General features: G+C 38.9%; 1 protein-coding gene across 2 annotated transcripts in view; it reads left to right on the top strand.

The window, feature by feature from the left end:
* IGF2BP3 (insulin like growth factor 2 mRNA binding protein 3) overlaps window positions 1-13,964 on the top strand; it is a 115,489-nt gene extending 101,525 nt beyond the window's left edge. For both annotated transcript variants that reach the window (XM_017823909.1, XM_017823908.1), the window contains 5 exons: window positions 1,917-2,036; window positions 6,032-6,106; window positions 8,834-8,965; window positions 10,297-10,410; window positions 11,346-13,964. In XM_017823909.1, coding sequence (XP_017679398.1) covers window positions 1,917-2,036; window positions 6,032-6,106; window positions 8,834-8,965; window positions 10,297-10,410; window positions 11,346-11,447 — 543 coding nt within the window. In that variant the 3' untranslated portion in view covers window positions 11,448-13,964. The remainder of the gene's footprint in view (window positions 1-1,916; window positions 2,037-6,031; window positions 6,107-8,833; window positions 8,966-10,296; window positions 10,411-11,345) is intronic.
* Window positions 13,965-14,218: the final 254 nt, after the last annotated feature.

Here is a 14,218-nt window from a genome sequence, read left to right as displayed (position 1 = left end):
TATATACTGAAGTGACTGATATCTTTCACTACAAATATGTAGTTCTAGGGTGTAGTTTTGAGATCATTTTAAACTGATCTGTAGGCAGATTAGAAGGGGTGCTCCCACCTTTTCCCATTCCCTGACCTAATTGTTGTTTCTTCCTCCCTTGATCCTGACTGCTGCTTGTGTGGCTCTCTGGTTATTCAGGTCAGGAACACACTGCCCGTCTTAAAAATCGTCTGAATCTGCAATCCTGCTGGCCACAAAACACACAGGACAGTGGGGAGGCTGGGTGTGGAGGGCTGCGTCCAGGGAAAACAGGGACTTAAACCAGCATGAAATGACTGTGAATCCTAATACCTTGTAAGTGTGAAAACACAGGGTAAATTGTGCAACTGTTGTAATCACCTGAAGCGACTGGCAGAATGTGTTTCTATTTTCAATATCCTATTTTGGGGTTTCTTCACCTGGTACATGGAGCTGTGCCTGGAATTTGTTTCCCCTGAGGTTACAGTTGACTTGTGTTTACCAAAAATGAAGTGGTAGAACTTGGAAACAAGCATTTTGTTCTGATTAGTTTATGGTTAATGCAGTGGGGCTTCACTTCCAGTTGAAAGAAGTTACTGAAACTTTAAGTGGGAGATAGTGTTGTTAGGATTGCAGCTGCTTTTTGCTTTGTGTTGAATATAGCGTGTTTTTTTTCAAAAATGTCATGGAAAAAGCTGCTTTGGTGAGCTTCTGTACCTGGGTCTGTATCCCTACCAAAATATACAAGCGAGCAGAGCTAGATGAGTGTGGTTGGTCCCATGTGCACTGTTTGCTGGTGCTTGGTGCTGGTCTGCACTGGGGCACTGAGAAAGCAAGGATGAGAACGTCTGCGTTGTCTTAAAAGACCTTGGCACAAAAAGGGCTTGTTGGCTTTTGTCTTGTTGAGGATGAGCAAAACAGATTTTGAAAATAAATAAGAGGGCTACACAGAGGAAGAAATGCTTTAAAAGAGGAGATGTAATGTCTTAAATACCTCCTAGTTCAAAGAAAGGTTTGTGTGAAATGATTTTAAGAGGTAACCCTGACATAAGTAGATGGATTAGTGGTAGCATAGTCCATACTCGTTAATCTGAGACAGGCTCTTCTGAGGCTGCTAAAATAGTTATGATTTACTGTGGCATATGTAACCCTGCTGCTTGATCATGGCTATGCAGCCTGTAGAGAGGATCTCGAGTATTATGTTGTGCTTTCCAGCTGGGATGTCTGCTTGAAAGCAATAGGAAGATGCAGTGATGCCTGATACCCAGTGGGTGCAGTGGTAGGGTCCTCTTGCTTTTAAGAACTCCTAATGTGGTGTTTAATTTACTAGCCTGCGTGAGGACTGCTGCCAAGGCTCCAACTGTTGCATAATGTTACACAGGAGGAATCACTGGCAGATTTCAAGCTGGCTATCATTCCAGATCACTCCCACACAAAGGAAATTGTAGCATATATGTAACTCTGAGGCTTTTCGTGGCACTCAGCACAATCTAAAATTAAAAATGTAACTAGGAAAACTATAAAGCTTGCCTAGTCAGTCTGTAGCCCCTCTGCTTGTAGTAGCCTCACCTGCAGAGTCTTGCATGTGGAAGAGAATTCAGACAGCAACAGGTAAGAGCGAAAGCCTTGCAAAGAAGCAACACCTCAATTGTTTTTTAAAGCTCTAAGCATTAAAATTATGAGTATTTTATACAAGATGAAAGAATCCTCTTTTGGCTCAAACTGTATATCATGTTCTGTGAATTCTGTGATTCCCAGAAAAAGCCAGACCCTTAATATTCAGACATCACAGGGGGAAATAAGATTTCCCCCTCATTTCCATGCATGCCTGTTCCATACCCGTTTTCTTGTCAGTCTGATTCATAATGTTCAAAAACATTCACTGCATTTTTCCTTCTTCCCCACAGCAACAGCCTGAGTCTGAGACTGTTCATCTGTTCATCCCAGCCTTGGCAGTTGGAGCTATTATTGGCAAGCAGGGACAGCACATCAAACAACTTTCTCGTTTTGCAGGCGCATCTATTAAGGTATTATTACACTGACTATAACTTTGTCTATTCTACATGACACTTCTAGCAAGTTTGCACAAGCCGTGCTTTCGTGAACATCCTCCCCAACTCCGTGCTTAGAATGTGATGTGATAAATGGTACATTTGTTTATAAATCATCTTTTAATCTTCCTTAAGACAAGATAATTAGAAGCATGTTTTCAAACGTCTCCTGAGGTGTGAAATATAAGCTGCAAAGAAAACTACTTTGGTGGTCTCGATTTCTTAGAAACAGACTTGCGTCTTAATGATGCAGTGCTTAAAGGCTTTCTTCTTTCGGTACAGTGAAAATCGGTGAGGTAAATTCCCCTTCTAAAAACAGCAGCACAGGTGAAGTTTCCTACTGCTCTGCCTGCTCTGTTCCAGATGGATCAGTCTGGGCTGTCAAGCTCAGATGGCTCCACGCTGAAGTGTTCACGTTTTAGCATCATCCATGTGCTCCAAGCTCCTGGGGTCAGTCAGTTCTTTAACATCATGTTTACCTTGTTACCCAGGTTTAACATCCAGCTGTTTGTGTATTGACATTTCATGTTCAAGATGTTTTGCAGAGGTTGACCTCTTGGTGAAATCCATCTTGAGTGTTGTTAGGGGTTGGTACCAGTCGCAGTTGTAGGAAGGCCTTGGCTTTCTGCTACTGATGCCATTGTAACCACATGTATCCTCTCTAAACAGCTGAGCATTTTTTTCTTTTAATTAGGCTATTCTCCTATTCTGTGCTGTAAAAATAATGTTTTGGCCTAAATAAAAAATAAATAATTAAAAGTACAGTGTTTAGCTATATGTGCTGTTAGATTGACATTTTCCTGCACAGGTAAAGCAAAGATTTTCTTCTCAGCTCTTTGTTTTTGCTCAGGAGATGTGGCCTGTATAGCAAGTGCTATGGCAGGGAGCTGCCAGAAGTCCAGGGGCAGAGGAGCACGAGTTGAGTTGAGCTTGGTGAAGGCAGTGAGGCGGGCTTGGCTTGGAAGGTGTTCATCTAAGTGTGCAGAGCAAAGTAATTGGGGAATCCTGATGAATGAGTCTTGTGTGTGGTTTGCTGAATGCTGATCAGTCAACCAACTGATACGCTGCCCAGTTCCATCCTTTTCTTGAGCAGTATATTAAATAGTTGTTATACTACCCAGATGGTTTATGTTACTTGAGCACTAATAATCATATTTTTAGGAGGAAAATGGAATAGAAGACAGTGAGATGTGCAGATTTTTCTTTATCAAATCTGTCTTGCATGGAGGTGTAATATATCACATGGATTTCCTCTTTCCCTCTCCATTCCCACAGCTTGTATCTAAAGCTTAAGCAGTGTATGGAAGGTACTGCTAGGTGGAGAGAGAAATGTGAAACAACCTGGACCTCCAAGAACCCGTCCAAACTAGTTCTTCAGTTGGTCCTTGAAAGACAATTTAGTGGAAAGGGAGTTTCCAATGTTTCTCATGCACCTGGCTAACAGTGGCCTCAGGCTTCCTCTACTGGCTGGCACCTCTCTACCCAATGCATTTAACAGTTCTGTATTAATTGAAATTCAGTTAAAAGTTTTCCGAAGTTCTGGTCTTTTGTTCCTTTAGTAGCGATAAAATAAAGAAATTTTTGTGAAAATGGGATTAAGTCTTAGCAAAACTATACAGATACAGGGTATGCTTGCTAAATTGGGGAGTTGCATGTATGCTTATCAATTAAAATAAAAACATCATCTGTAATCTGGCAGAACAATATGGAGCACTATGCTTGGTTCTATATGAAAGCATTAAATATGACAGTTGGTAAATTATTCAAAGCTCCTGAACTTCCCTCGTGTTGACCACCTGCCCTTTGTCATAACTTTGGAGCAAAATAATACATTGTGAATCAAGGAGTCTGTGCTTTTAGCTAAGAGTTGGAGGGAGTGCTGCCTGAGTAACTTTTAACTTGCCAAGCTGCAGTAATCATACTCTGTGGAGGAAGTATGTCTCTGTGCATAACACTTGTTTTGAGTTGTGCTGTAGCTTGTTACAGCTGAAAACGTTTTACATCCCCATACATCTTCATTGTGCTCATGCTGAGCTTTGTAGATCTGATGCAATTCTTTAGCTACGAAGTAAGACTAAAACTGCAGGTGCCAGGGGTTCTGTACAGGGCTGCCGTGTTCAGGCTGTCAATTCAGAGGTGCATGTGGCTGTTGATGAGCTCAGGTTGTGTCTTTGTGCTGGTGGTCATTGCTTGGCAATGCAGGCTCAGTGTGGGACTCCAGCAGACTCAATTGTTCAGTAAAAGAGCCAGGCAGAGACTTCTGGGCTGTTGTCTGCCCATCCTGTACTACAGTTGGGAACACATTGTCATCTCCCTAGTTATAAATTCTATCCAGAGTAGCCTTTCGTGATGGAAGGATGACCCTTACAGGTTTTGGGAGTATGAAGTTGTCAGCTTGTGGCTTGGCATATGGAAGATTGGTTGTTTTCTGGTTAGGAATGTAAAATTATTTAATTTCCAAAGTTAAATTCACCACTTCTATACTATTTGTATGTATATAACTACTTCTTCCAAGACCAGATGACAAAATTAACACAGAAGACTCTTAGGTTACCCCTTCAGAAACTGAAATGTTAGTTGATATGTGTTTCTTTCACAGCCTTCAGCCATGTTTTACCCCAGCTTCTGAGAACAGGACATTCTAAGATAAAAGCAAAGCAGGATATGTCCCAGAACATTTGAACACATGTAAAATATAATGAAGGCTTGATAGAAAATATTTTTCTTCAAATTTCAGTAAAGGTGCTGGTGCTCACTAAGAAAAACATGACGTGACTGAAAGAAAAACTACAGTGTCCACTTTTCATGAATGACAATTCAGGCTGAGCTCTGTTCAGTCAGTTGCCTCTAAATGTGCCTTGAAATTTTGACCCTTTAAAATACTTGTGTTCCAAAGAATGAATGGATTTAGTCTGTGCTTGGTCTTACCACAACGTCATGTCATAAAAATGTACTGCTGTAAAATTAGTGTATTTTTAGATATATCCAATTGGAATGCAGAAATTATGAAAAATAGATATGCAAACCATATCTAATGTAATGATGTAATGCCTTCTCCATCTTAGGGTACAATATGAATAATTTTATAAACTTCCCTTAGCAAAATTCTTTAGTGAAAATGATGCATGGTGACTGGTAATTTGTCTGAAATAAACTACAGCTGTTAAATATGAATAACATCCCTATGCCAACAGCTGAGATGAAATTCTGTAGTGTTTAATATATTGCTCATTCAATAAACAGCTATGTAATACTAGATGCAACAATGGAAATGTCAGTTGTGATAAACAAAAGATTCATTTGGAATGTCAGAGGCTAGTTTGAATTATTTAATGCCACTGGAGTCTGAGAACAACACCCACAGAAATTTTACTGTTGTGGTGACATGAACTGCTAAAGACCCTACAGGCATCTCTGTCTCAGCTCTGGTGGAGCTTAATTTTTATTTGGGTCACACATGTCTGTAGATACAAACCTCTTGGAAACTGTGAACTCATTGTCCAGTATAGAGGAATGTTTTGGATCCGATTAGTTACAACAGTAAAGTGATCTTCTGTTCTCAGGGTGATGAATGCAACATTTTGCTAATGAGCAAAAGTCATTCAAGCTAATGAGTAGGGATGAGAATCTCAGTTTATTAACCATGTTTATCTTTTTGAAGGCTACATGTCTTATATCACTCACAGCCACATGAAAATGGCATGTGGGATTCTGCCATATGTGGATGAATAGCTATGTCTTTAATTTTCAGAAGTAAATTTGCTTATGGTTTACCCAGTTTCTCCATATTACATTATGGCTCATTAATGCACTTTAAAGAGAATAAACCCGTCATGACTGAAGTGTGATGTTGCTGCTGTAACGAATAATTTTTCACTCTTGAACAGAATGTGAGACCGAAATGGGGAGGAGGTGGCTTTAAACTATTCCTTCAAAAGACAGCTACCAAAAGCTATGTTTATCCATTCCAGATTGCCCCTGCTGAAGGACCAGATGCTAAGCTGAGAATGGTTATCATCACTGGACCTCCAGAAGCTCAGTTCAAGGTACAACATATAAAAACTTGTTAATCTGTAGTGGCCTTTGGACCATGAGGTACGATATTGAAAATAAAACACTTGGTTCCAAGCGTGCTTTATTCTGAATTTTAGTAAACACTGGGGTTTTGCTTTCATTTTGCTGAAAAGTGTCTCATAAGAATATGAGTAATACAGTACTATAAGAAGCCACATTCTGATCATCTGAAAACTGGGAGTTTCATGTAAGTAGGAATCAAGTCTAGCAAAAAATATGGCCATATTACATTCCTGATTTTTCCTTTTATCTGCAAGCACCATTTAGTTCAGTCTTTCCATTTTGCCTTAATATGTGCAACAGTTTCATGTGCTTAATTGAAATAATAAAGCTGACAAGATGAGAGATTGAGTCTTCCCAGGTTGCTGTTGTGTGCCCAATGGAAAATGCTTTTTGGATAGCTCTGTGGATAAATGCAAGATTTCTAATTGTATTTCCACTACAACTACAGGTTGATAGTCAACCTGATTATCTCATTTTTGTTTAAATTGAGTTCTAGTGTAGCCTTCTTACCCCAAAAGAAGTTGGCCAGGCTAGGAGTGATGCAAACAGCTCAGTGAAGCAGCCTGGCCTCATCACAGATAAGGCCCAGAGAATACAGAAAGTCACTGAGAGTTTATGTCCGGGCATTGTTCTCTTGCATCTTCTTATTTTTGACTTCGTAATTTTGCAAGAAAGAGGTGCACAAACTTCAGAAGTATCTAGAATCAATTTCATTAATGCCTTTAGGATTTTTGGAAAAGTATCAAGGCAGGTAACTTTGAAGGTCTGCCTCCATGATGTTTTTTGTGTGCATGTGGGCTTGGCCTCGTGGCATATTTTACATATGGGGTACTCTTGTGATCTGGGATCAGCACGAAGTCAGATACTGGCTACCCTTTCTTTTCATCAGATAGCAGTGGACTTACGCTCTGGGAGTAGCATGCTGAAGGACATCCCTTAACTTGACTTTTTATGTAGGCAAAGGCTTGTCTTCAGGCTTCCTCACTAATTAGAGTTCTTCTGGCAGCTCTTCTCTCCAACCTGGATCATGCAAGGAGAAAAGTCTCCCTTTTCTGCACCCCATATGTAAGACTAAAATGGCATCAATCAATCACTTCTCTACACCTGGGCTTTTGTTTGCAAAGGTGGATCAGTGTACTAGCACAGTCAATGCTCCTGAGTATGCTGGTCTTGTGAAGGAGAGGGGTTATCTCTTGGGGCTTCCTTCAGCTCCAGCCCTTGTAAGTCTTTTAACTACTCTTTGAGCAATGCCCCCTTGACTAAGATGGGCAGAGGCAGAGCTCAGTCCTTCCTTTTATTGCCACTGCTAACCTGAAGCATGCCTTATGGTCAGGACCAAGCCTCATTAGAGCTCTCCTTAAGCTCTGTTTAAAAAGGGTGTTCTTTCTCTTTGAGGGTAGGCTATTGTTCTTTTGGGCACCAGGAATGTAAACTGGTGCTCAACAACTTGAAGAGGGAATAGCTGCTGCTCAGGTGAGTAACCAGCTCTTGGAGAGTCAGCATCATCTTAGAGGCTGAGTTTGGCTTCCTTTCCTTAGTACATTGTGCTCTGCTGTCTGATTTGTGTCTGCGGTGGCCACAACAGCTGCGCCCCTTCTTCCTCAGCTGCAGTAGCCTGAGGATGTTGCAGGGCTAGTTATTATCAAGGCAATGGGAAGAGAACATGCCAGTGTTTACAGCCTCTGGTGCAGTGCTCCCTAGAGATTAGGCATATCCATTACACCAATATTCAGGGAACAGTGCATTGCCTTGGATTGGGGATGTGCAAGCGAAGTGGAATCTCGTGTAGACAGCGTACTTCAGCTGCCATTTTGCTGTGAAGCAGCTGTGGCCTTAAAGACTTTTCAAGAGCTGAAAGATTTGGGATGTTGGAAGAACATCTACAACCCTTTAAAAGTCCACATCCCACCTTGCTTTATAATTCAGCAGTAATGTGTGTTCTTTTGAAGCACAGAAGAAGATCTGGTTACCATTTCTCAAGAACTTACTCATGAATGGCAGGGAATAAGGAAATAAATACATTTAAAAATCAGCAAGATTTACAAGCTTAGTCTTGATGGACATTCTTCTTTTTACCTGGCACTTCTGTGTTTCTGAGAAAAAGGAACTATGTGCTGGTTGGTGTAATACTGTTCCTGTGGTACTATTTAGATCTAGGCAGATAGATTTTTCACTTTAGAAAATTGAGCAAGTTCAGGTTTATTTATTTTTAAACAATATGTTGTAATGGATTGTAAAAGCAAGCTGTTTGTGCTAATTGGAGTCTTTATCCCATGACTTGCTGGGGGTGTTGTGGCTTTTTTTGTTTAGCATCCTTAAAAGAATGGGTTACTGAGTCAATTAATTGCATTCTGTGCTTCTGGGTGCAATAAAAAAGCTTCAGCTAGACAGTTGCTCTCTCTACCACTCTTTACCTCTACAGAAATGCAATAGTTTCTTTTAAAAGCAATATTTCTACTGAATAGCAGAATAATGATTCCTTTTAAAATGTTGTTTGATTCCCTGGTTTGTCATGCAGTCTTTAAAGCTGGACAGTGGTGCTTCCTAGTTTGGTACAATAACTTCTTTTAGAAAAATAATGTATTTATTAGGGAAAACACTGTGTCAGGATTGCGTACTGAAAACCTTTCTGTGGAATTTCTTGACGTTTACTAGATCCCAATAAGCACATTGTCTAACTGAAAGCGTTTTTGCAGGCTCAAGGGAGAATCTATGGAAAACTTAAAGAAGAAAATTTCTTTGGACCTAAAGAAGAAGTGAAACTTGAGGCTCATATAAAAGTGCCATCCTATGCTGCTGGTAGAGTTATTGGTAAAGGAGGCAAAACAGTAAGTAGCTGAAATAAAACTTTTAATATTGCTCAGTTACGTTTCTTACTTCAGTGTACACATACACATATATATATATATATATATACATAAGGCTTAAACTTTTAGCTAATCCTTTGACATTACATTAAAGCAGGAGCTATTTCCTTAGCTGTACTTGTTAGGCTTTCCTTTCTTCTAGTGTGGATTCAAAAGAAGCCAATCTCAGAATGATTTCTTTTATCTAAAAAAAGGCAGGGAAAAAAAGGAATAAATAGTCTAACGAAAATCGATAGCCCCAGTCAGATCTGCAGGGCTTTTATTAGTAGAAATGTAGTTCTTCCATTTAGAATGAATACGTTCCCATTCAAGATCTGCTTTTGTGAACTTTGGCTTATGTGCAAGATTTTGCTGTCCAAAACTGAGTGAAAACATAATTTCTAAACAAGTGGTAGAAAATTAAGACATGTTCAGACCTCAGTAGTACAAAAACCCCTGTGTCTACTTTTGTTTCAGTTTAATTGATGGCATTTCTTAGGCTTAGTTTATTGTATAGAATAACGTCGCTGAAATTTTTCACTCATGAAAAGGTGCTGGTGCTCTAGTATTTTCATATGGTTATTAGTCAGGAGCTAGGTGATATTTGCAAAGAAATGGTTCAGTCTTGTGTGTCCATCCTTGAGTACAATGAGGTCTTTAAGTTCAGTGTCAGAAGACAATGTGGCCGCTTCCATTACTTGCAGTGGTAAGAGGTTTAAGGACAAACACGTCTGAGAAGCTGTTCATCTAAAACATTTTTAATAAAATAATGCTGTGCATTTCTAAAATAAAATGAGTGTAAATGGGACAAAGGCTTTAACCTTACCTGTACTTAACACTATAGAAGCCAATAAGCTACTGAAAATAATTTGAACAAATAGAACTTCTCATTGTTCTGTTTGAAGTTCTCCATCTTGTGGAGGTTTTTCGAGGCAAAGCATATAAATACTTTGGCATTTTTCTTCTTGCTACATTATATGAGTTTTCTGACCTTACACTTTTAAACTCAACTGTAAACACTGTGGCATCTATTTGCTTTTTTAAAGTCATGTATTTAACACCTTCTGTGTGTTGTATTTAGTCTTTAAAACACTTCTACAAATCCAGAGAACTTGGTGCTAATTTATGTTGAGACACAAGAGGCTCATCTTGCAGAATGCACACTGCTGCATAAAGATGCTTTGTGTTAGTGAGGGGTGTTTTTTAAGTGTAACTTAAGAGAAAGATGTTTCTGTGGGCAGTATCTTTGAGGCTTGGTTGTTGTGGAATATTTGTTAGTTTAAGACTTTCTGACTTCTGGTCTCTATTTATAGGTAAATGAGCTTCAAAACTTGACAAGTGCAGAAGTTGTAGTCCCTCGTGACCAGACACCTGATGAAAATGATCAGGTGGTTGTGAAAATAACTGGTCACTTCTATGCATGCCAGGTAGGAGGACTGAAATGATCTTCTGTATTAGCTTGATGTTTCCATGTTCTTTCTTTTATAACCATGTGGTGGAAGATTTTGGAAGGAACCAAGGGGTGGAAGATTTTTACTTGGGATACAGAAAGCACTGCTTGCCAGGCTCCTCTGCTTGTCTTGCTGCAATAAACTTTACTCATGCCTGTGAGAGATTTATAATAATAAATCTGCGTGGTTACATATGTAAAACAATCTCTTTAAATTCTTCTGTCAATATATGTTGGCTCTGGCACTGCTAAAACTTTCAAAGCAAAAGAAAACCCAAGTTGTGATTGGACTGAAATTCAGAAGGAATTAAGACACAGGCGATATCATGGTATTTGGCAAGAACTGGCCCCAGATATGCAATTTGTATACATTGCCCAATCTGTTGATTTAATATCATAAAGAAAAGGATCACAAGATTCCTTCCCTCGCTTAAGTCTTAACTCAGACCAATTGCTTTTGATATTTTGCTACAGGTGACTTGTATTTCAGAAAGGAGATGGGATGGGAGGGGGCTGGGAAATTATGTAAGTCTGACCTTCTGGATTCCCTGGTGTATAAAAAATTTGTACACTATTAAAACAGTGGTTCTTATAAAACATTAGTATCTCCAGAGGAGTAAAATGAAGGTAGCCTGTAGATTCAGTCTTAACATGGGTAGTCATCTTCCTATGCTCATGCTTTCTATATTACAGATGTGAAAATTGACCATGGCAGGTAGTTGTGGTAGGTGGAAAAAGAAGAATTAAATTTTAAGTTGTACATCAGGATAACCCAGGTGTATTTTAACTAACAAGTAATCATTGGTCATTGCATATTTTCTTAATGCCAGTAGCATCTATTGTTGGTTGTAAACAGCAGTCACTGCAGCATGGCATCATGATGGGCTGTTTTTTCTTCTTTGTGTCCTTCAGCTTGCTCAGAGAAAAATTCAGGAAATACTGGCTCAGGTAAGAAGGCAGCAGCAACAGCAAAAAACATTGCAAAGCGGACAGCCTCAGCCGAGACGAAAATAAAGGTTTAGGAAATGGCCCATCAGAGACAGATGCCAGACCAAAGACAGACTGTGCGACAGAGAGACGGGTGGTGAGCACCTGTTGAAGTTATGCAGAAGATCCACCAAGCCAATCACCTGTTCGAGGACCAGGCAACCGTTGAACGCTGTCTCTGAGAATGTATTCTTTAGGCTCTCTCAAACTTTTGAAACCCAGCTTTAAAATAAGGACCCCTTCACTTCCCTTTTGTTCTATTCTCACAATTTAACATAAACTCGTTAGTCTTTTTTATTGTTCTTATTATTCCCCAACAATTTTAGAACTTGGTTTAATGAAGCTTTCTCTTCTGAGTTCACTGGTTAAAAAAAAAAAGAAAAGAAAAAACCAACAAAAAAAAAAAAGAAAAGGCATTGCTCTTATAGGTCCAGTTGTAAAAGAAGAAACACGTTTGGAGGGTGGGATTGTGGGTGGGCTTGGGTTAGAGCAAGGGTATTGACAAGAGTTTAAGTGTTAGTCCCAATGTTGAAACAAGTGGCATTTTTTAAAAATAATTTGGTTGCATTTTTACATAACACTGCCATGAATAACCTAAGGGAAGTGTTGAATGGTGTTGGCCAGGGCATAAAAAGATAAATATGCATTTTACTAAACTACCTCAGGCATTTAGTACCTCAATGAGAAATTGTTCCTTTTTTGCTTTTTTTTTTTTGGTATTTTGTATACTTTATAAAGCTAATAGTTCTTGAGCATTTTATTTTTTTAAAAAAAATTAAAATTTGATCAGCCACCAGCCAGGAGTACTACAGACTTATCGGGGAAAAATATAGTAGAGCACTTCTAGCTGCTGGCTGATGGGAGTAAGGTGGGTAAAAAAAACACAGCCTCAGATTTCCTGAGGGCTTCAACACCATCATTTGTTTAAAAAAAAAATTCAGTGAATGTTCAAAAGATAGTGAATGATGCCAACATTCTGATAGCAGCAATGCCGTTTAGTTTTCTTTTAAGATGGGATGAAAAAGTTTGTGACGGTACTTTTTTGGGAACAGGACAAGGAAGTGATGGCAAGAGGCTGGGGTTGGGGGAAAAATTTAGAAGGCTGCAAGAGGCTGAATTTTTTTTTTTGTGCTACTTGATTGAATGCATGAACCCTTTGTGCCTTTGACCATCACTACCTAATAATGCTACATTTAACCATTTGCAGCCCATTTGGACTTTGCCATTTTGTTCAAAGAGCAAGCTTCATCTTCAGTTTGATAGAACACTTGATCTGCTAGAGCATATTTGAGGCCAGGATGGTCTCTGCTGTCTGCAGATCACATCATACTGCTTTCAGTTACCACGATGGGGGAAGGTCAAACAGTGTTTGATCACATTGAAAGATAATGAAAGGCTAAGTTTACATATCCAGCCGCTGTTATGGGCCACACTAAGCCACTTTGAAGGTTTTAAAAATGATTACAAGAAAACAAAACAACAACCTCTCTAGCCTGGCTTATAATAGATGCAGCAGGATTTATGCACGTTCTGCAACCAACCATTAGAGAAGAACAAAAAATGTCAAAAGGCAGGGATAACAGGAAAGTTACCAAATTTTATAATTTCCAAATGTAATTTGAATGATGATTGTGGTAATAGTGACACATTCAAGTTTCTACAATAAACTTCAGTCTACCTCAGTTTAAGAAAAAAAAAATGTGGCAACACATGGTGCATAAAGACTGCTGTGTGTGTGTGTGTGCGCGTGCGCGCCTGTGTGTGTGTGGTCGACAGAGCCATGCTATTACCTCTGAACCTTTTTTGTGATGTTTTTTTGTGCATGAGATGATCAGAATCACCATGCTGCACTGATTTGAGGGGCACAGCGAGCAAAAAACATTTGTTTCATCATTTTGTTATCTACCTCTTAGGTTCATGTTGAGATAGAGGCATTACTACATAGACTAGATAATTTTCCCAAAGATCATTGTTGTACAGATTAGGTAATTTTGAAAATGGTCTGAAGTGTTTTTCCTGCATCTCTTCTTTACTAATTGGTTTAAAAACCACAAACTTATGTTGTAGTTTTAGCAAAGAAAAATGAGTTTCTTTTCCTTTTTTGACAGTGACCTTCATCTAGCCTTTAGGATAATTTTTTTTCTTACAATGAATTTAAAATTACTGAAGTATGAAAAGTACATAGCATTTTAAATTTTGTTGAGGCTTAAGTCAGTCTGATGTTCCTTTCTTAACATTTGAGAAGGATTTGACTTCATTATTTTCCATAAAAAATTACTTTACAGATAGGCGCTGCATTTACATCTGCTGATTTAAATACTGTCATCTCTCTTAAATTTCTAGACTTAATATGGTAATTCATGTTTTTCTTTTCAATTGAGAATTGGTAATTTGGAGTATTTGGGAATAGCTAGAAAGTAAATGCTGTAAATGATTTCAATATCCACAAGGTATGGATCATTTTTCATCTGTAATGTGCCCCCCAATGCAGCTCTACTTGCCAGATGCCTCTGAATGGAATAAAGAGTTTAACTCCTATCATCAGATAAAGTTGTGTGGTGTTTTTTTAAATTAATGAGGCATAGGGACAGACTGTTCTAAATATTTACGGTGCTTTGATCAAGTTGTTTTCTGTCCACAATAACAACTGGATAAGGATGAATTGTCACCTACAGGTATTCCATAGCTACTAGGACAACCACGTTACAATGTCTGCACTTCCCAACATAAGCAGTGACTTCTGTGGCTTATAATTCATCTTCTCCCTCCCATCTAACAATGCCATACAGTCTGTAGTA

This window comes from Lepidothrix coronata, unplaced genomic scaffold (assembly GCF_001604755.1).
Source record: "Lepidothrix coronata isolate B3197 unplaced genomic scaffold, Lepidothrix_coronata-1.0 Scaffold106, whole genome shotgun sequence".
NCBI lineage: Eukaryota > Metazoa > Chordata > Aves > Passeriformes > Pipridae > Lepidothrix > Lepidothrix coronata.
Note: the sequence above shows the minus strand (reverse complement) of the source record. Positions and strands in the feature narration are given on the sequence as shown.